General features: G+C 42.0%; 1 protein-coding gene across 4 annotated transcripts in view; it reads left to right on the top strand.

The window, feature by feature from the left end:
- nol8 (nucleolar protein 8) overlaps positions 1–23,132 on the top strand; it is a 51,984-nt gene that overhangs the window by 19,268 nt on the left and 9,584 nt on the right. For 3 of the 4 annotated variants that reach the window (XM_067998624.1, XM_067998625.1, XM_067998623.1), the window contains exons 4-11: positions 3,424–3,502; positions 4,081–4,231; positions 6,949–7,017; positions 8,656–10,569; positions 12,153–12,356; positions 14,673–14,798; positions 15,698–15,782; positions 22,830–22,980. In XM_067998624.1, the coding sequence (XP_067854725.1) occupies positions 3,424–3,502; positions 4,081–4,231; positions 6,949–7,017; positions 8,656–10,569; positions 12,153–12,356; positions 14,673–14,798; positions 15,698–15,782; positions 22,830–22,980 (2,779 nt within the window). The remainder of the gene's footprint in view (positions 1–3,423; positions 3,503–4,080; positions 4,232–6,948; positions 7,018–8,655; positions 10,570–12,152; positions 12,357–14,672; positions 14,799–15,697; positions 15,783–22,829; positions 22,981–23,132) is intronic. The other variant, XM_067998626.1, reaches the window with a different exon arrangement.

Consider the following 23,132-nt stretch of genomic DNA (forward strand, 5'->3'; position numbering starts at 1 on the left):
TTTTACAATGCGGTACTTTATCGAAGGCCTTTTGAAAATCCAAATATATTACATCTACGACATTACCCTTGTCTACTCCTTCTGTTCAAAGAATTCAATAAGGTTGGTCAAGCATGACTTCCCTTCTGAAACCTGTGCTGACTATTCTTTATTATATTTTTGTTTTCTAGATGTCTTTCTATTACATCTTTGAGTAAAGATTCCATTATCTTTCCTACCACTGACGATAAGCTAACTGGTTTATAGTTCCCTCGACTTGTTCTAGCTCCTTTTTAAATATAGGAATAACATTAGCTGTCCACCAGCCCTCTGGCACTATTTCCTTTTCTAATGAATTTTTAAACAGATGTAATAGTGTCTCTGCTATCTCCTACCTAACTTCTTTTAATATTCGTGGATGCAATCCATCCAGACCAGAGTTTTATCCTCCCCAAGTTTAATTAGTTTATCAATTATTTTCCTCTTTTCCCCACCCCTCCCCCCTCCTCCCCTTTCTATCTTAAATTTTTTAATATCTTTTAATGTCCCATCCACCTTGTTAGTCTCCCTGGTAAATATGGAGGCAAAGTATGTTCAATATTTCTGCCGTTTCGCTGTCATTACCAGTGAATTTATCTTGTGCATCCTTTAGTGGCCCTATCCCTATTCTGATTTTTCTTTTGCTATTTATGTGTCTGTAGAGTACTATATTGTTTCTTTTTACATTCCTTGATGATTTAATCTCATCGTTCCTCTTTGCTTTCTTAATTGTTTTTTGACTTGTTTCCTAACCTTTATGTATTCCCTTTTGTCATCCTCTCCGTTATTGTCTTTGTACTTAGAGTATGCCTTTTTCTTTGGTTTCAATTTTACCTTTATCTCTTTATTCATCGATGGTGTTTCATTATTGGCTAGTTCTTGCTTTTTAGAGGAATATATTTCTCCTGAATGCTATTGATCACCGTTTTAAATATTTCCCACTGCTGTTCTATCTCTTTGTCAGCATTTTTTTTCCAGTTTACCTGGCCCAGTTCCATTAGCTTAAAATTAGCTTTTTTTCAATCTATTACTTTGCTCTTTGTCTTACTTACGTCTTTCTCAATCATTATTTTAAACCTTATTATGTTATCGCTATTGCCTAGATGTTCCCCTGTGCTTGCTTCTCTTATCTGTTCTGGCTCATTTCCCATTACTAGATCTAGCAGTGATTCCTCTTTTGTTGGGCTTCTCACATACTGAGTAAGAAAGGAGTCCCCGACACTTTGTAAAAACTCAATTCCCTTTACTCCTTTCCCTACCTCCTTTTGCCAGTTTATTTGGGTGTAGTTGAAATCTCCCATAATTATTATTCAGTGTTTTTTACTCATTACATGGATTTGTCTATATATTTCATCCTCCACTTCCCTTCCACTATTAGGTGGTCTGTACAATACACCTATTAACGTGATCGATCCCTTCTTATCCATTGTCTTAATCCATATGGATTCTGTTTCTATCTTAATGTTACTTATGTCCCTTTTTTCTATTGCCATTATGTTATCTCTAATTAGTGGATGGGGTGCCAATCAAGCGGGCAGCTTTGTCCTGGATGGTGTCGAGCTCCTCGAGTGTTGTTGGAGCTGCACTCATCCAGGCAAGTGGAGAGTATTCCATCACACTCCTGACTTGTGCCTTGTAGATGGTGGAAAGGCTTTGGGGAGTCAGGAGGTGAGTCACTCGCCGCAGAATACCCAGCCTCTGACCTGCTCTTGTAGCCACAGTATTTATGTGGCTGGTCCAGTTAAGTTTCTGGTCAATGGTGAGCCCCCAGGATATTGATGGTGAGGGATTCGGCGATGGTAATGCCGTTGAATGTCATGGGGAGGTGGTTCGACTCTCTCTTGTTGGAGATGGTCGTTGTCTGACGCGAATGTTACTTGCCACTTATGAGCCCAAGCCTGGATGTTGTCCAGGTCTTGCTGCATGCGGGCATGGACTGCTTCATTATCTGAGGGGTTGCGAATGGAACTGAACACTGTGCAATCATCAGTGAACATCCCCATTTCTGACCTTATGATGGAGGGAAGGTCATTGATGAAGCAGCTGAAGATGGTTGGGTCTAGGACACTGCCCTGAGGAACTCCTGCAGCAATTGACTGGGGCTGAGATGATTGGCCTCCAACAACCACTACCATCTTCCTTTGTACGAGGTATGACTCCAGCCACTGGAGAGTTTTCCCCCTGATTCCCATTGACTTCAATTTTACTAGGGCTCCTTGGTGCCACACTCGGTCAAATGCTGCCTTGATGTCAAGGGCAGTCACTCTCGCCTCACCTCTGGAATTCAGCTCTTTTGTCCATGTTTGGACCAAGGCTGGTTCCTTTCCGGTTGCTCCGAGATATCCTTTACCCTTGCACCAGGCAGGCAACACACTGTCCTGGACACTCGGTCGCGACTGCAGAAGACACTATCTATTCCCCCTCATTATAGAATCCCCTATGACTACAACCTTTCTATTCCTCCACTGCTAAATTAATTAGTAATTAATTATTATTTATTTATAGGTTATAGTTAAAGATAGTGTGTATATGGTAAATTAAAGACTTTGTTTAATTTCCTTTGATTCTGCCGCTCCCCCTCCATGCTGACTATCACGTCACCTTTTGAGATTTTTCCCTGGGTTTGTTTAACTGCTTGGGTTTCCCTGCTCTTTTCAACTGTTTGTTTAGCTTTAAGGCTTTTTAACTAACACTAACAGACCAACCACTAAAGATACTAACCACTAAACACGGTAACCACTATAAACACTTACCAATAAACTATGTACTTACACTGACTTACCCCCGGTGCCCCTCTGTAACGTCACTTTTTGATTTTTTTATTTGATTTCGCTGCTCTCCCGGCGCCTCTTTTATTCTCCCAAGTCCACTCTCCCCATGCCTCTTTTATTCTCCCAGGTCCGCTCTCGCCTCTTGAGGCTGCAGCTGTGTGGCTTTTGAGCTGTCCTTCACAGAGCTACATTCAATCCTCACCCTGTCACAGACGCCCTCAAGCAGAAGGAGTTTAATATGGACGGAAAGAATGAGACACGTGGGATACCAGCAGAGAGAGTTGCGGAAAAGGGAGACTCATTTAATTTTACATTTTCATCTGTGAACAATACGATGGCAGATCAACTTAAGATGACAAAAAATGTAAACGTATAAGCATCTGCAGAGATTGCTCCTGGCTATCTCTGGTTTCTGTTAAGCCACAGTTAATCCTGGTATCACTTTTTTCCCCCAACTTAATCAGATGACCAACCAGTAATTATTGCAGATTGGGTGTAGAGTGAGGGTCCATGTATAGCCTAATTGTGCAGTTGGTGGTTTCAAATTTTAACATTTTGCTTGTAGGACTAGCAGCGAATGGTGATTGCATTTTTCAAATTACTCTTTGACTAGATTTTATTTTGATGATTCTAGGTATGTCAATTCTGAATAAATCAAAGTGGAAAGGTGGAACACTGCAGATTGAATTAGCCAAAGAAAGCTTTTTACATAAGTGAGTGGTACTAGTTAATCTTCTTGCAGATTGTTAATTTTTGATTTTTTTCTGTAAAGTTCAAGCAGTGTTGCACTTTTAAAAGTCTTTTGAGAATTTAATCTTCATAACTTTCCAGCACTTCATTTTTTTCCACAGGATGTAACTTTGTATAGTTTAATTTGTTTACATCAGTACAAAAAATAGATTTTTTTTTTAATTGACAAGTTGTAGTAAATACATATTTATATTATAATTTGTTGAGATACCAGTCATTTCTGCTCCAGAATCGTCCTCCATACTGCTGAGGAAAACACTTGTTCAAACTCCATTGGCGTTCTGTTTACTCTCTTATTTTTCAGTGCAATCTAAATAAATTAAATCCAAAACTTAAAAGTTTTGCAAACAGACATTCCCATTTGAATTATTAAATAGGTACTTTAAAATCTAACTTTTACATTTTAGATGTTATGAAGAAAGCTGTGCTTCTGCCATTTGGTATTTCAAGAATAAGTCAAGAGTTTTTATTTTTACATTTCACTTTAACAGGCTGGGTTAGTTTTACATCTAAAGTCACTATTTTGCACTACCTGCTGTAGGCTTGCTCAAGAGCGACAGGATGCAACTAAAAATAAACACAAACCACAAGTTGACAACAAAGCAAAAGTGGTAGAGTCTCTAAAGAAAGCTGGTGTTGAAAACTTCATGATTAGATCTGCTGTACCAGGAACAGAAGTACCTGAACACAAGGCAAGTAATAATTGTATCATATTCTTAATGTAAAATAATAATTTTGCATCAGTCAATTGCTAAAATTATTTTCTTACCCAGATTGAAATTCTGGATAAGAATTCATGCAAAATAGTATATTGTCCAGTGTGATAAAATAATTGTAAACAATTTTACAACACCAAGTTATAGTCCAGCAATTTTATTTTAAATTCACAAGCTTTCGGAGGCTACCTCCTACGTCAGGTGAACGATGTGAAAATGAAATCCTCGAGATGAAATCGCATTTATAATTCATAGAACAATGCTTGGTGAGTACAGACAGTTTTTTCAACTGCCCGTTGCCAAGGCAATCAGTGTGCAGACAGACAGGTGTTACCTGCCAGGTCTCACAGAATATACAAATCACCAAAAAAAAAACAACAAACAAAAAAAAATAGAGAGGTAGAAACATAGAAAAGACAGCAACTGACCCGTTATATTAAAAACAGATAACATTTGTTCGCTGGTGGGGTAACGTGTAGCGTGACATGAACCCAAGATCCCGGTTGAGGCCGTCCTCATGGGTGCGGAACTTGGCTATCAATTTCTGCTCGACGATTTTGCGTTGTCGTGTGTCTCGAAGGCCGCCTTGCAGTACGCTTACCCGAAGGTCGGTGGATGAATGTCCATGACTGCTGAAGTGTTCCCCGACTGGGAGGGAACCCTCCTGTTTGGCGATTGTTGCGCGGTGTCCGTTCATCCGTTGTCGCAGCGTCTGCATGGTCTCGCCAATGTACCATGCTCTGGGGCATCCTTTCCTGCAACGTATGAGGTAGACAACGTTGGCCGAGTCACAGGAGTATGAACCATGCACCTGGTGGGTGGTGTCCTCTCGTGTGATGGTGGTATCTGTGTCGATGATCTGGCATGTCTTGCAGAGGTTACCGTGGCAGGGTTGTGTGGTGTCGTGGACGCTGTTCTCTTGAAAGCTAGGTAATTTGCTGCGAACGATGGTCTGTTTGAGGTTGGGTGGCTGTTTAAAGGCGAGTAGTGGAGGTGTGGGGATGGCCATAGCGAGGTGTTTGTCCTCATTGATGACATGTTGAAGGTTGCGGAGAACATGGCGTAGTTTCTCCGCTCCGGGGAAGTACTGGACGACAAAGGGTACTCTGTCGTCCAGTACTTCCCCGGAGCGGAGAAACTACGCCATGTTCTCCGCAACCTTCAACATGTCATCAATGAGGACAAACACCTCGCTATGGCCATCCCCACACCTCCACTACTCGCCTTTAAACAGCCACCCAACCTCAAACAGACCATCGTTCGCAGCAAATTACCTAGCTTTGAAGAGAACAGCGTCCACGACACCACACAACCCTGCCACGGTAACCTCTGCAAGACATGCCAGATCATCGACACAGATACCACCATCACACGAGAGGACACCACCCACCAGGTGCATGGTTCATACTCCTGTGACTCGGCCAACGTTGTCTACCTCATACGTTGCAGGAAAGGATGCCCCAGAGCATGGTACATTGGCGAGACCATGCAGACGCTGCGACAACGGATGAACGGACACCGCGCAACAATCGCCAAACAGGAGGGTTCCCTCCCAGTCGGGGAACACTTCAGCAGTCATGGACATTCATCCACCGACCTTCGGGTAAGCGTACTGCAAGGCGGCCTTCGAGACACACGACAACGCAAAATCGTCGAGCAGAAATTGATAGCCAAGTTCCGCACCCACGAGGACAGCCTCAACCGGGATCTTGGGTTCATGTCACGCTACACGTTACCCCACCAGCGAACAAATGTTATCTGTTTTTAATATAACGGGTCAGTTGCTGTCTTTTCTATGTTTCTACCTCTCTATTTTTTTTTGTTTGTTGTTTTTTTTTTGGTGATTTGTATATTCTGTGAGACCTGGCAGGTAACACCTGTCTGTCTGCACACTGATTGCCTTGGCAACGGGCAGTTGAAAAAACTGTCTGTACTCACCAAGCATTGTTCTGTGAATTATAAATGCGATTTCATCTCGAGGATTTCATTTTCACATCGTTCACCTGACTAAGGAGGTAGCCTCCGAAAGCTTGTGAATTTAAAATAAAATTGCTGGACTATAACTTGGTGTTGTAAAATTGTTTACAATTGTCAACCCCAGTCCATCACCGGCATCTCCACATCATGATAAAATAATCTAATTTTTATAGGCTTTAAAAGAAAATTCCACTCCCCTTACATAAAATCACAATAAGTACAAATGGCCCATCATGCCTCATCTGTCAAGAAAAATTTAGTTCCCCATCACAGCTTCCAACTGTCTCTTAAATGATTCCAAGAGTTTTTTCCCCACCACCCTTAATTGGAAGTGCACCTGGAGAACAATCCCAGCCTCTCTAGTCTCTCCTTATAACTGAATTCTCTCATTCCTGGTACCATTCTGGTAAATCTCCTCTGCACCCTCTCCAACGCCTTGACATCCTTTCTAAAGTGTGGTGCCCAAAATTGGACACAATACTCTAGCTGAGGTCTAACTAATGAGTTATAAAGGTTTACCATCACTTCCTTGCTTTTGTGCTCTATGTTTGTACTGTCAACCAGTAATGCTGTATTTCTAAACAAGTTAACTCTGCTTGGCCACATAATGTAGGATTGTGTATCAGGTGACACTACCACAAAAACGTGACTACTACTACTAAGTATTACTTCTATAATAATAAAGTACTTTAAATAATGAATTTCTTTTTCCTCAGGACTGGATTGTGAGTAAATTTGGAAGAGTGTTGCCCATTCTTCATCTCCGACAAAAAGATCGGAAGAAAATATCCTTTTTATCAATAAAGGTGTACTCCTGTTCCTATGTTCTCTTTTCCCCCACCCCTCCCCCTGCAAATTGTTCTCTGGATTTTAATGTAAAAATGTTTCAAAACGTTTCTCCTCTTATTTACACTGGCCTTTTCCATCAAGAAAGTGATCAATCCACGCCAGACATGCATTATCTTACACCATTAATGATAGTGCTCTTTTGTCAACTTTTCAGGAGACATGTCTGAACTGTGCAGTAAAAGATCACTCTTCGATTACCCAACTGGGATTGGCATAATCAATCTCTTGGGAAGTCAGAGTTTGAAAAAAAATAAGGAAGACTTATGAACATACGAATTAAGAGCAGGTGTAGGCCATGGTCTTATCAAATGGCAGAGCAGGCTCGAGCCTGCTCTGCCATTTGATAAGACCATGGCTGATCTGATTGTGACCTCGACCCTAATTTCTCGTCTACCTACCATAACCTTTGACTCCCTCGTTAATCAGGAATCTATCTAACTCGACCTTAAAAAATATTCAATGACCCTGCCTCCACCGCTCTCTGGGGAAGGGAGTTCCACAGACTCACAACCCTCTGAGAGAAAAAAGTTCTCCTCATCTCCATCTTAAATGGGAGACCCATTAGTTTTAAACTGTGTCCCTTAGTTCTAGTTTCTCCCACAAGGGGGAACATCCTCTCATCATCTATCCCTTCAAGTCCCCATAGGATCTTATATGTTTCAATAAGATCACCTCTCATTCTTCTAAACTCCAATGTATACAGGCCCAACTTACACAACCTTTCCTCATAAGATAACCCCCTCGTCTCAGGAATCAGTCGAGTGAACCTTCTCTGAACCGCCTCTAAAACAATTATGTCTTTACTTAAGTAAGGCCAAAGCTGCACATAGTATTCTAGATGTGGCCTCACCAATGCCCTCTACAACTGTAGCAAAACATCTGTACTTTTATATTCCATTCCCGTTGCAATGAATGACAACATTCCATTTGCCTTCCTAATTACTTGCTATACCTGCATACTAACTTTTTGTGATTCGTGTACTACTTACATTTATATACCGCCTTTCATGACCACAAACTGTCCCAAAGCGCTTTACAGCCAGTGAATTACTTTTGAAGTGTAGTTACTGTTGTAATGTAGGAAACAGAGCAGCCAATTTGCATATAGCAAGGTCCCATAAACAGCAATGAGATAATGACCAGATAATCTGTTTTAGTGGTGTTGGTTGAGAGATAAATACTGGGAAGGATTCCCCTGCTCTTCTTCGAAATAGTGCTAGCGGGTCTTTTACACCCACCTGAGAGGGCAGACGGGGCCTCGGTGTAACATCTCATCTGAAGGACGGCATCTTCGACAGTGTCATCCTAGATTATGTGCTCAAGCCTCTGGAATGAGACTTGAACCCACAACCTTCTGACTCACAGGCGAGAGTTGACACTATTGAGTACAATGTTAATTAGCAATAAGAATTGAATGTGCATTCTAGCTCCCAATTCACCCTACTTGTGTTCTACAGTGGATTATAATCCTTTTGAAAATGAAAAGAACTGAAGAAATTGCATGTTAGTGTTTTGTATTTATCATTTTGGTTAAATTAGAAATACTATTCTATACATTCCTTAACTAATTTCACATTATAAAGTATGATCCTTCTAAATATTGTCATAATATCAAGAAGCTAGATCATATGTCAGATTTAGAAATCAAAACTCCAGTAACAAACCTTACATGGCATCTTGAAGAGCAAGATGATGAAATGAGTAAGAAAAGACGAGGGGACTTCCCTACTCCTACGCAACCTGTTAAGAAAAAGAAGCTAGCTATCAACAAATACAATACCGAGGATTCCAGTGCTTCTGACAGCAATTTCCAAGCAAACAAACTGTCTTCAAACACAGTTGAACATAATGCCAAAAGCGAATCTATTAAGGATGAATTGATTAGTATGACGGGGAATAAGTTTGCCTTTTCTAAATCTGCAGGCTCCATGAATCGAGACCTTGGCAGACAAGAAACCACTGCCTCTAACAAAAGGAATATTTGGTCAAAAGCTCAAGTGGCATACAGTGATTCTGACTCTGAAGAACTGGAATTGATCATTGAAAGTGAGAAAAATAAAATTGAAGAGCTTAGTCAGACAAATGTAAATGCACAGGACATGCCTTTGGAGGTGGTTGGTGAGGATTACATTTTAAAACATCAAACTCATTGGGCATTAAATTACTCAAAAGAAATGTTGAAAGGCATTAGTATCAATCACAAATCAAATGGCAGTGGTAGTGAATATGATTCTGCTGACACTGACGAAATTATCTCTGCAAAAATGATTCCATGCAAAAATTCGCCAAAGACAAAATCTAATGGAAAATCAGATTCTGTGAACTCCAAGACTGAAGGTAATCCTGAGAAAGAGGAGTCTGAATCTAACAGTAATAGCAGTAATGAAGAATCAGTAGAAGAGAGTTCTGAATCCAATTTGGATTCTGATTATGAAGAAATGATGAGTGGCTGTTACCGAATAGACCTATCACTAATTGACCTTAAACAGCTAGTAAATAGTTCCTCCAAATCTAAGAAACAAAATGGTGAATCGGAAGAAGAAAGTGAAGTGCACTTTCCTAAATGTAACTCATTACAGCCTCCTGCAGTAAACCTATTGCCATCAAATTCAGGTACGATAATTTCCCAGAACATGCCTGGCTTGAAGAAAAACACCACAGCAGACGGCATGATACCAGCTATTCAGAATGAGGACAGCAGTGACCATAAAATGACACCAAACAAACAGCTGATTAACCCGCCTCCTTTTAAAGGCACACAGAGCCTCTCCGAGGTAAAAGAAGCAAATAGAAAAGAAGATAAAGTAATTAGTGATCAATTCTTCTTGAAAGTGAAGAGGAAGATGGATAAAGAATCATGCAGTGCTTGTGCAACCACATCTGTTGACAAAAAGCAGAAAGTTAATAGAGTCAAGAATGTGATATCTTCTGATTCTGATGGTGATGTGAAAAGTAATTGCAAACCACCACCATTTAAAGGAACAAAATTTCTTCAAATCAACACATCCACCACAGATGTTCCTCGCCACAGGCTTATCTGTGGTATATCTGAAAGTAAAGAAGAAAAATTGAAATCTGGAACGCACAAACTGTGTAGCTCCACAGTACTAAATGGAGATGAAAGCAGTGATTACGAAAACTCCAATGAGGATGTAAAAGCTGGAAAACAAAAGACGGTGCATTTAAAGCAAACCAACTCTCAGAAGATTAAACCCTCACCTTCACTTGTCACTGAAAGCGGCCATGTGAAGGAAAAGAGAGAATGTAAAGTTCAAATTGATGGAAGTGCTGCAAAGCACTTTTTGATTAAAAATGAACCAAATATTTCCCTCAGCGCTGAGAATGTTACTTGTAGTTTAGCTGCAAGAGTTACTGGAAGTTTGGATAAACATTTATTGGACAATCAGAAAAGACTGGCTGCATTACAGCAAAGACAGAAAGAGGCAGAGATGCAAAAGAAACTCATTCAGGGGGCCCTCTCCAATTTGGTATGTTAGGAATTTTCACTTCAATTGTTTTTTAATTTAAGAAAGATTGATTTCAGCAAGTCTTCAATTTATTATTTTCTCCTTCAAATCACTTTCTTAGTCAGCCAAGAATAACTTTGTTTGTTTTTACTGTTGATTACTAACTACTGTGAATCCATCATATAGGTTATTCCAAAGACTTCCTGCACGCCCACAATAAGAGCCCCCAGGTTTGAACATCATTTTAAAAACTTGTAGAAAGTGTGATATATTCCACACATTTTACAGTATATTCATAAGCATATAATATGATAATGCATACTGCAATACAAACCTCCAAGCAGTAGCACAGTATCAGCTTCATAAATATGTTGATTCAGAATAAAGAAATAGACTTGAGCCACGTAACAGTTGGATGTGAATTTTTCCTCTCTGATTCCCCTTGTGCTGGTTACTTGATCTTAGTCTGGCCATTTGGAGAGGCACCAAGCAACTTGAAAGGGAATGAGTGCAGAGGTCAACACGTTTGATGGAGAACAGGTCTGTTGCCTCCCTGCCTGCTTGCTTTCATTGGTTGGCATCTGTAACATTCTAAATTGGCTGTGATAGAAAGGTTAAGAATATCAAGATAAGCTTTAGAGCAGTAAAAAGCAGAATGTTTCATGGTAATTGCTACAGTGTATCTACATTTTTAAAATTAACTTTTTAAAAAGAAAACTTTGATACTTGTTTTTTTGTTAATTGAAATTAGTGCCTACGACTTCAGAGTCATCACTGATTTGAATGGGGTAACGGTCCAAGTCCAAGCGATAATTTAAAGGACAAGAGGATGAATCCATTGCCTTCAGTTGAAATCAAAGGGCAGCCATTTTAATAAGGGAAAATCCTTTAGGAAGTGCCTTCAATCTGCTCTAGAATCTTGAAATAACATATTCAGTTCTTAAATTCAGTGCAATACATATTAGTCTAAAGGACGGTGAGTCCATTTAACTTGTTTATATTTTGGTTATTATTTAGTACTTTATAATCTGTTGTTTCACTTCCTGATAACAAGATTGGGTAAGGTTTATCCCAAGTGTCCAATATAAAATTTGAAACTCGGAAGGGAATTGATTATGTTTTTGTACAAAAAGGGAAATTATCTTGGTTGTTTTTCAATAGGAAACCAGCATCTCCATGCTCCTTTTTGATACTTGATTTCAGGTAGACTGAAACCGACTTTTCAGCTCTCCTGGCTGAAGAAGGAAATATAGCAGCAAATGTCATGAAAGGGGAGGAAATTTAATTTATCAAGCCCTTTAAAGTTATCCAAACAACTTGACAAGAAAAGTATGAACAGGGTGAACAAACAAAAATTGGAAGTAACAGTACAAATTCCTACACAACTGTCTACCCGTTACTTCTCTCCCCATTCATGAAGACAGGCTGGCACAAATTGAGATTGTTGTGCAGTAAATAATCATTTTATTCCTTTTATTAACATAACTTCTCTTCATTATGACCTCTAAGTTAGTACTGTACAGTCTCACCCACTGACTATCCCTCCCTTTAGCCCCTGAACAAAAATGCACCTTAATTTTTTTTTATATATATATTTACTATAGGAGAGTCAGAAACCTGCCAAAGGGAAGCACATAGTCTTTGATTTTGAAGAAGAGAGTGAAAGTGAGCAGAAAATTTCTCGGCTGGATATTGAAGTGCGGAGCAAAGCACCGTTTGAAGACGTTGGCAGCAGTTCTGAAGCAGAAAATGCAAACCTATCAGCGGAAGAAGGTGCACAAAACCGAGAAAAACTGCATGTTGCAAAAGTAAGATTTTTGTTTTGCGTTTCATTTGTATATTTTTGGTAAATTTTTGTGTTTGTCACGGTGAAAGCCATCTGTAATTGTAATTCTCAGCATCAAGCTGTCCTGGTTCGAGTGTAACGTGACTGGTTGTGAAATAATCCCATACATTCTATAGTAACAATGTACATTAGCTTTCAATCTCAAAATTATTCCTAGTATGGCCTCAGTGAGACCTTTTTATGTTTCCCGAAGAAGCAATTCTTGGGTCCTCTGAGACTGCCAGTTGTATTGAATTGTGGAAAATTTTGTGCCAAGTATCCGCATCCCCAAAGAATTGGTTTGAAACTTTCTACACACTTTCAAATGGGACGCTTATTTCAATTTATGGTTTGATTTTTATTTTCTCTTCTCTTCCACTTTTGTCCCCTTCTTTCCTCTCCAGAAATCATTTGACTCCTTGCTCAGGTACAACAACAACTTAGATTTATATAGTATCTTTAACACAGAAAAACGTCCCAAGGTCCTTCACAGAGATGCAATCAGACAAAAATGGACACAGAGCAAAAGAAGGAGGTATTAAGAAATTTGACCCAAGGGCTTAGTCAAAGAGGTCGGGTTTAAGAAGGGCTACAATCAGATAGCTAAGAGTGGAACCAAGCAAGGTTCACTGAGCTGGACAGTGGAGGAAAGGCGTTAGATGGTGTGGTCAACCATGGCAAAGGCTGCAGAGAGGTTAAGGAGAGTTAATGCATCACAGTCACAGAGGATGTCATTTGTAATTTTGCTTACGCCATTTCAGTCCTGCGTCAGGGACGGAAACTGGAGAGATTCCGACATGGAGTTGCAGGAAAGATGGGCATGGATTTGGGAGGCAACAACATGTTCAAAAACTTGAAAGGCTGAAGATGGGGCAGTAGTTTGCAAGGACAGAAAGGTCGAGGATTTGTCTTTTTGAGGAGGGGGTGATTATGATCATTTTAAAAGTGAAAGGTACGGTACCTGAGGAGAGGGAACCTGATCTGGTGATGGATGACTAAACCAGTTAGGTGCCAGATATGCTTAAGTTTGCACCCTTTCGACTTGAGGGAGTGAAGCTGGGGGCCATACCAGGGGGCGTTGACTGAGAGAGGAGAAAGTAAAGGTTTTGCTGGGGAGAAGGGCATCAAAGGTGGACATGAGGGAATAGTTGAGCAGATCTATGGCTTCAGAAATATTTTGACAAATGGAGGGCCATAGGCTCGGCAGTTGGGGTTTAGAAAGTGCACTTGTCAGTAAATTGGAGTTTTTTTTCCAGGGAAGCACACTGAATGATGTGGTGTTGGAAGGGGTAGGGGAATGTAAGTGGTGAGGGATGGAAGTGTGATCAGAGATGGCTTTACCTGTGATTGGGACCTTGGGAGTAGAGAGGCCAGTTCCACAGGCATCTGCCGGTGGCTAATTCATATGTGAGCCAAGTTGGTGATTGTTGACTGGCTATTTTATCATGGCCTATCTAACCTTAAGCTTGCCCAATATCCACACACATGCACTTTCAGCAGGGGTGGCTGGATAGCAATCTGAATTGAGAACTCTGGCCCATTCCTGTCCTCCCCCCCCCCCCCCCCCCGATAATAAAGCCTGCCACCGCCTCAGCTGAGATCAGTTAACTTGATGCAGACTGGGGATCTGACCTCGCACCTTCCTAGTCTTTCTGGTCAGTTATTTACTTGATAAACTCACTGACCCATCTGAGGAGTATAGTTTGTTTTCAGTTTTCTTGACTCATGTCCTCCTTGAGTTGGTGACCCTATTTCTGGGGTACAGTTTCATGGGGCACAGTCTTTCTTCTGTACCTTGCATTAGTGACCATTATTCTTGTGTGAGCCTTAACAGTGAGTGCTGGCAGCCTATCCAACTGTGCGGGACATCACAGTGAACCCTATTGTGTCTTTGCCCAACATCTACACAACAACCCTTCCACCAGATGTAGCTGGTTAGTGAACAGGAGTTTGAATTCTAGCCAATTTTCGCTATGGGGTGCTGGAGCCAATTGTAGTACTTCTGCCACAAGAACCTTCCTTACCTGTATGTCTCAGAGACATTACCTCGGAGTGTGGACACTTGACTTAGCATTTTTAAAGAAATTTGTCATCTTAATTTTGATGCCTTTCAAAGGCCAATGAGTATGTGAAAGTTCTGTGTCCTTACTCTTAGCCCTTATTAAAAGTTTGCCTCAGCTCTAATTTTGCAAGATATTCAAACATTTCAGGAGATTTTATCTCTTCAAGCTCTCAATAATATAGCAGCTTGCTTTATTGTAAACTAAAAGGATTTCAATTTCTTCTAAACTATCTTCAGGATTTTAAAAATAGAACCATTGGGAAATTATTTGATGGTAGTGAGGAGGAGGATGAAAGCGATGATGATGATCACAATGGAAGATTCAAAATTAAGCCTCAGTTTGAAGGAGAAGCCGGTCAGAAGGTGAGAAAGATGCCAATATAAGAAATCTTGTCTGAATGCTTCAGTTGAATTTTTTTTGTCTACTGCAGTGCACAGAAGGATTAAAAATTTGAACTGGTAATTATCATCAATTTATGTAGATAATAGTTGAGTGTTTCATGTAATAATAAGCTCATCATTGTTCATTTGATTTCAGGATATAGCTCTGGAAAGATGACCTGACCCAAATTAACAGCATATATTCTTTGCTTCTAAATGGAATGAAAATTATGGTTATTTATATTGCAACCAAATTTTCTTATTAACTAAGGAACTTAATTGTTTTTGATATCCAAAGATGCTATCCTTAACTTGAGAATGTTTCCATTTAAGTACAAATTTTCATTTTTTGTTATTTTCTCTTTCCAGCTTGGCTGAATGGCCATTACTCTGTGCATGCTTCATTCCAGGGAGATAGGTGCAATGGTAAAATGAAGGACACTTCCAGTAATCCAATTTGAAATTCTTCAATCAATATATTTAAAGCTTTTTTGTGCTTACCTCCTGTAACAGTTCACACCATATTTATTGATTGAAGTCTCAAATGTCAAGTAAAATTACACAAATCATGTAGTATGTTGTGCCACTCAGTGATAAGATGCAGACTTGTGGCTATAACCCTCTCCACAAGGCAATCCGATCTTGCCTGGGATGTCCAAGGATGTGCAAACCGAAACAAGGAGCTTTACCCAGAGGAAATCTGAGAGAATTGAATCACCCTGCACTGCTCTTGCATACCTCGTGGTTGATTAGCAGAGTGGAATTGAGAAGTGTGGAAATGGGCCATATACATGTCCTTTTGACTGAAGAACTGTGGTGAGGAACTTAAAGGGAACAATATTTAGTTTCTTTTTAAAAGTTATTTCTGCTCTCTTTTGTAGCTGTTGGCCTTACAATCGCGATTTGGGACAGATGAAAGATTTCGCATGGATGAACGATTTTTGGAAAGTGAAGAAGAAAATGCAGGTGACCATGATGAACTATGAAATATAAATATTCACTTTTTGTTTTTTTGACCATTTTATCAATCACCGAGCTTGGATAAGTGTTTGTATTTATCAGAGTATATTACATGTTTTTGAACATGTAATATACTCTGATAAATACATGCAAATTAGCTGCCATGTTTGCCTACATTACAACAGTGACTACACTTCAGAAGTGCTTAATTGGCTGTGAAGCCGTTTGGAACATCCTGAGGTTGTGAAAGGTGCTATATAAATGCAATTTTTTTTTCTTCTGAACAAGCAAACACCTCCAGTTCTGTGGGAGGGAATAAAAGATGCGGATTGTTGGCCTTGAGGACCAAAAGACTAAAGAAACATGAACTGGATTATATGTTACTGGGAACAATTTAAGGGAACTTCCAACAATTCTGATTTTCCAAGACTTTACCCTCAGTATAGAGCCATATTTGTTGCCAGTGGGTACGAGTCAGACAATACAGCCCTTACCTCACGTATCTGATTTGTGTTGCGCCCTAATTTCTGACAGTCAATTTGAGATAAGAAAATTAGGTTATGCTACTGGTATGTAAGAGATGCCTTGTAAAATCTCCTGACCTTTAGTGAACCTCCACCCACAACATGCAGCTTGCCTATGTGACATGGATAACTGGGGTACCCTGGAACCTGGGCTGCTCAAGTAGTCATCTTAACGGGAGATGTGTGGTTTTTATGGATTGGAAAACTTTTTTTTTTCACATGTGCTGTCAAATTTAGCTACATGCATGAGTTGGTTTTGCTGGGTACTTTCCCAATATTGCATTTTTTTTGGGAAGTGATTCTGCCATTACTTTCCTTCATTATACTTGCTGCTTCTGAACATGCTGCATGATTTAGCTGAAGAGGAGGAGTTCATGCGAGGCCAACAAACGTAGGTGCAGTGCTACCTGAGTCTTTTAGTCCTTTGAGCCACAGAGTTGTGCTATATACTGTGGAATGACCTACAAAGAATAGCTAGAACAGGTTCTTATCGTAGAAGGTTGGCAGTACTCAAAGTAGAAAAGTCACCCAGTCCGGATGGGATGCATCTTAGCTAACTGAGGGAAGTAAGGATGGAAATTGTGGAGGCTTTAGCCACTATCTTCCAATCCTCCTTTAGATGTGGGAGTGGTGCCAGAGGATTAGAGGATTGCAAATGTTACACCCCTGTTCAAAAAAGGAGAGAGGGATAAACCCGGCAAGTACAGGCCAGTCAGCCTAACGTCAGTGGTGGGGAAACTTTTAGAGACAATAATCTGGGACAAAATTAATTGCCACTTGGAAAATTATGGGCTAATAAATGAAAGTCAGCATGGATGTGTTGAAGGAAAATCGTGTTTGACTAACTTGATTGAGTTGTTTGAAGTAACGGAGAGGGTGATGAGGGTAGTGCGATTGATGTGTATATTGACTTTCAAAATTCCGTTTGATAAAGTACCACATAATAGACTTGTCAGCAAAATTAAAGCCCATGGGATTAAAGGGATAGTGGCAGTGTGGATGCAAAATTGGCTGACGGACAGAAAGCAGAGAGTAGTGGTGAACGGTTGTTTTTCAGACTGGCGGGAAGCATACAGTGGTGTTCCCCAGGGGTCGGTATTCGGACCACTGCTCTCTTTGATATATATTAATGGCCTGGACTTGGGTATAGAGGGTATAATTTCAAAGTTTGCAAATGACACGGAACTCAGAAATGTACTAAACAATGTGGAGGATAGTAACGGACTTCAGGAGGACATAGACTGGTGAAATGGGCAGACACATGGTAGATGACAATTTACAGTGCTATGGGGAAAGAGCAAGGGAATGGGACAAATTGGATAGCTCTTTCAAAGAGCCGGCACAGGCACGATGGGCCAAATGGCCTCTTTTTTTTATTATTCGTTCACGGGATGTGGGCGTCGCTGGCGAGGTCAGCATTTATTGCCCATCCCTAATTGCCCTTGAGAAGGTGGTGGTGAGCCGCCTTCTTGAACCGCTGCAGTCCGTGTGGTGACGGTTCTCCCACAGTGCTGTTAGGAAGGGAGTTCCAGGATTTTGACCCAGCGACAATGAAAGAACGGCGATATATTTCCAAGTCGGGATGGTGTGTGACTTGGAGGGGAACGTGCAGGTGGTGTTGTTCCCATGTGCCTGCTGCTCTTGTCCTTCTAGGTGGTAGAGGTCGCGGGTTTGGGAAGTGCTGTTGAAGAAGCCTTGGCGAGTTGCTGCAGTGCATCCTGTGGATGGTACATCGTGCAGCCACTGTGTGCCGGTGGTGAAGGGAGTGAATGTTCAGGGTGGTGGATGGGGTGCCAATCAAGCAGGCTGCTTTATCTTGGATGGTGTCGAGCTTCTTGAGTGTTGTTGGAGCTGCACTCATCCAGGCAAGTGGAGAGTATTCCATCACACTCCTGACTTGTGCCTTGTAGATGGTGGAAAGGCTTTGGGGAGTCAGGAGGTGAGTCACTCGCCGCAGAATACCCAGCCTCTGACCTGCTCTAGTAGCCACAGTATTTATATGGCTGGTCCAGTTAAGTTTCTGGTCAATGGTGACCCCCAGGATGTTGATGGTGGGGGATTCGGCGATGGTAATGCCGTTGAATGTCAAGGGGAGGTGGTTAGACTCTCTCTTGTTGGAGATGGTCATTGCCTGGCACTTATCTGGCGCGAATGTTACTTGCCACTTGTGAGCCCAAGCCTGGATGTTGTCCAGGTCTTGCTGCATGCGGGCTCGGACTGCTTCATTATTTGAGGGGTTGCGAATGGAACTGAACACTGTGCAGTCATCAGCGAACATCCCCATTTCTGACCTTATGATGGAGGGAAGGTCATTGATGAAGCAGCTGAAGATGGTTGGGCCTAGGACACTGCCCTGAGGAACTCCTGCAGCAATGTCCTGGGGCTGAGATGATTGGCCTCCAACAACCACTACCATCTTCCTTTGTGCTAGGTATGACTCCAGCCACTGGAGAGTTTTTCCCCTGATTCCCATTGACTTTAATTTTACTGGGGCTCCTTGGTGCCACACTCGGTCAAATGCTGCCTTGATGTCAAGGGCAGTCACTCTCACCTCACCTCTGGAATTCAGCTCTTTTGTCCATGTTTGGACCAAGGCTGTAATGAGGTCTGGAGCCGAGTGGTCCTGGCGGAACCCAAACTGAGCATCGGTGAGCAGGTTATTGGTGAGTAAGTGCCGCTTGATAGCACTGTCGATGACACCTTCCATCACTTTGCTGATGATTGAGAGTAAACTGATGGGGCAGTAGTTGGCCGGATTGGATTTGTCCTGCTTTTTGTGGACAGGACATACCTGGGCAATTTTCCACATTGTCGGGTAGATGCCAGTGTTGTAGCTGTACTGGAACAGCTTGGCTAGAGGCGCAGCTAGTTCTGGAGCACAAGTCTTCAGCACGACAGCTGGGATGTTGTCGGGGCCCATAGCCTTTGCTGTATCCAGTGCACTCAGCCGTTTCTTGATATCACGTGGAGTGAATCGAATTGGCCGAAGACTGGCTTCCGTGATGGTGGGGATATCGGGAGGAGGCCGAGATGGATCATCCACTCGGCACTTCTGGCTGAAGATGGTTGCAAACGCTTCAGCCTTGTCTTTTGCACTCACGTGCTGGACTCCGCCATCATTGAGGATGGGGATGTTTGCAGAGCCTCCTCCTCCCGTTAGTTGTTTAATTGTCCACCACCATTCACGACTGGATGTGGGAGGACTGCAGAGCTTTGATCTGATCCGTTGGTTGTGGAATCGCTTAGCTCTGTCTATAGCATGTTGCTTCCGCTGTTTAGCATGCATGCAGTCCTGAGTTGTAGCTTCACCAGGTTGGCACCTCATTTTTAGGTACGCCTGATGCTGCTCCTGGCATGCTCTTCTACACTCCTCATTGAACCAGGGTTGATCCCCTGGCTTGTTGGTAATGGTAGAGTGAGGAATATGCCGGGCCATGAGGTTACAGATTGTGCTGGAATACAATTCTGCTGCTGCTGATGGCCCACAGCGCCTCATGGATGCCCAGTTTTGAGCTGCTAGTTCCATTCTGAATCTATCCCATTTAGCACGGTGGTAGTGCCACACAACACGTTGGATGGTGTCCTCAGTGCGAAGACGGGACTTCATCTCCACGAGGACTGTGCTGTGGTCACTCCTACCAATACTGTCATGGACAGATGCGTTTGCGACAGGTAGATTGGTGAGGACGAGGTCAAGTAAGTTTTTCCCTCGTGTTGGTTCGTTCACCACCTGCCGCAGGCCCAGTCTGGCAGCTATGTCCTTCAGGACTCGGCCAGCTCGGTCAGTAGTGGTGCTTCCGAGCCACTCTTGGTGATGGACATTGAAGTCCCCCACCCAGAGTACGTTCTGTACCCTTGCTACCCTCAGTGCTTCCTCCAAGTGGTGCTCAACATGGAGGAGGACTGATTCATCAGCTGAGGGAGGACGGTAGGTGGTAATCAGCAGGAGGTTTCCTTGCCCATGTTTGACCTGATGCCATGAGATTTCATGGGGTCCAGAGTCAATGTTGAGGACTCCCAGGGCCACTCCCTCCTGACTGTGTATCACTGTACCGCCACCTCTGGTGGGTCTGTCCTGCCGGTGGGACAGGACATACCCATGGATGGTGATGGAAGAGTCTGGGACGTTGGCTGAAAGATATGATTCTGTAAGTATGGCTATGTCAGGCTGTTGCTTGACTCGTCTGTGGGACAGCTCTCCCAATTTTGGCACAAGTCCCCAGATGTTAGTAAGGAGGACCTTGCAGGGTCGACTGGGCTTGGTGTTTTGCCGTTGTCGTGTCCGGTGCCGGGTGGTCCGTCCGGTTTTATTCTTATTATGACTTTTCGTAGCAAGATTTTACAACTGAGTGGCTTGCTAGGCCATTTCAGAGGGCAATTAAGAATCAACCACATTGCTGTGGGTCTGGAGTCACATATAGGCCAGACCGGGTAAGGACGGCAGGTTTCCTTCCCTAAAGGACATTAGTGAACCAGATGGGTTTTTACGACAATCCGGTAGTTTCATGGCCACCATTACTGATACTAGTATTTTAATTCCAGATTTTTATTTAATTAAATTGAATTTAAATTCGCCAGCTGCCGTGGCGGGATTTGAACTCATGACTCTGGATTTTCGTCCAGGCCTCTGGATTACTAGTCCAGTAACATAACCACTATGCTACCGTACCCTATGCTATACTATACTATGATGCTAAGGGAAAGCTACCACAACATGAAGCTTTCATGCCACCTCATTCTCCCATAGGAAACATCTGTCACATCAGGTAGTCTGCACTGCACACCTGTATCAGGCAAGTGGCAAATGCTAAGTTTGTGAGTCCCAACATCTCCACTTTTTGTCTGGAAGGAGGCACTAGCTGGTCAGGGTGCACAGCTGTCACTGGGTGGCACAGTTCCATCAAATGCAGTGCATTGTAGATGGGAGCTGTATGGGAATCGGGTATCCTTATAATAACCCCATGGCTTAAATGAGCAAAAGAAGTTTGCAGTGTTCAGCTAGTATATGATCACAAAAGGATTATATATGTCAGTGGCCATTATGTAGAATGCGCCATGATGTTTTCATTGTACAACAGTCCATGGTGGTCACAATATTTGGGAAAAAAAAGTGGGTGGATTGCTCATAGAACAAGTCTATCTTCTGCATCCGATAATGCTGACCCTGAGAAAACCCCTTGACAGCAGAGGAGCACAGTGGCCTGGTTGTTTCAGCATCTATTTGTTGTTCCTCAGCTGCCACTTCGAGAAGTGTGCCATCCAGCTTCGGCACAATGAAAGAGTGTGTGCAAAAGCACAGTCACTTAAAGTAGTATATCTCCCAGTTACAGCTTGGGTTGGTGCCACAATTGATGAACAACACACGAAATTTGAGCAAAAATGAGGAATACAGTTACCAGCAAATTTCTTCATTTGATACCAGGTATGAGGCACCTGGGTGAATGCACTCGCCCAGTCAATGGCCTCCCCCCTTGCAGCTTGCACCTGTGCTCTTATCAGAGAATGGCCTTCAGCCCCATATAGCGCCACCGTCATTGGTGCACCTCCTGCAGCAGAACCTCTAACCCTTTATGATCAAAAGTAGCAGTGCTGCCCACATGTCTCTGCTATAACACTGAATAATTAGTCAACTATTTTGTCAGCACCCCAACATTTCCTTTAATGGTGAGCTGCAGCCTTTTAAGAATTGCTGTTTTGCTGAATTTTGTGCATTCCAGCCAGCCAATCCCTCTGTGTAAGCTTTTCATGTGCCAGCAGTCTATTCAAATTAGGGGAAAGGGATTCCCCATCAGAAAATTTGGTGCCGACTGCTGAGCCTGCAACATCAGCCAGCTCAATCCTATTTTTGCCATTACTGTATCAGACAATCAGAGCTGTAAAATTTATGTATGTCAACATTTTTATGCTCTCTGATTAAAAATCTAAGAGATAGGAACAAAGTGATATTTCTACATAGAGATAGGAGAGTCAGAAAATTATACTAGGAAAAATTGTATCCTCTCTCCCTCGCGGTAAGAAAAATGAGTAAGGGGAGAAAAGGGGAAAATGAAATGAGGGAAAAGAATAATAAAGATATGAAGGAGGAAAAGAAAAGTAATAATTGCTACATAGGGGTCCATCTCCAATGAAGAAATTAACTTCCTTCATCCTTATTAAGAAATGGGGAAGGGCGAGAGAGATTATTGCAAAGGGGAATGGAGAGGTGGAGATCCTCTTGAGTTGGAGACGTAAAGAAACCTTGAACAGGAGTTGGAGACAGGGGGACCCTGTTGAAGATCTACACAAGTTGGGTGGGGAGAGCAGAGAGGGACAGAGAAGATATTCTGTTGGAATGGTGGTGGGGAAAGCAAGACTCTAATTCAGGAAGTGAAAAGAGAGAGTTGTGTGGGAATGGAGACCAAAATCCAGCCAGGGTTCACACTCCTGATTGCTATCCAGTAACCCCTGCCGTATGCGTGAATGCCAGGTAAAGACAGGTACAGGCATTTTAATACTATCTCATATAAGGATTATAATATTTTTATTACAGAAGAATCAGTTACAGTCAGAAGCCAAAATGCTGAGGAGGAAGAGTTTGCTGCAGAGAAAAAGAGAGCTCTGAACATCTTGAAGAGTATTATCCAAGTTGGTGTTGAAACGACTAAATTCAGCAAAGATCAAGCAAAATCCAAAAATTTCAAGTACGTATTCATTAAATAACTCTAATTCTCGTACATGTAGAACTGGTAACTGCCTAAAATGATTAATTTTTCAACATCATCACAACCTTTCTGTCATGAGTGATTTCAGAGCATCTTTTAATACAGAATTAGTCTGATAATAAGTGACCAGT

Source organism: Heptranchias perlo, chromosome 17 (assembly GCF_035084215.1).
Source record: "Heptranchias perlo isolate sHepPer1 chromosome 17, sHepPer1.hap1, whole genome shotgun sequence".
NCBI classification, from domain to species: Eukaryota; Metazoa; Chordata; class Chondrichthyes; order Hexanchiformes; family Hexanchidae; genus Heptranchias; species Heptranchias perlo.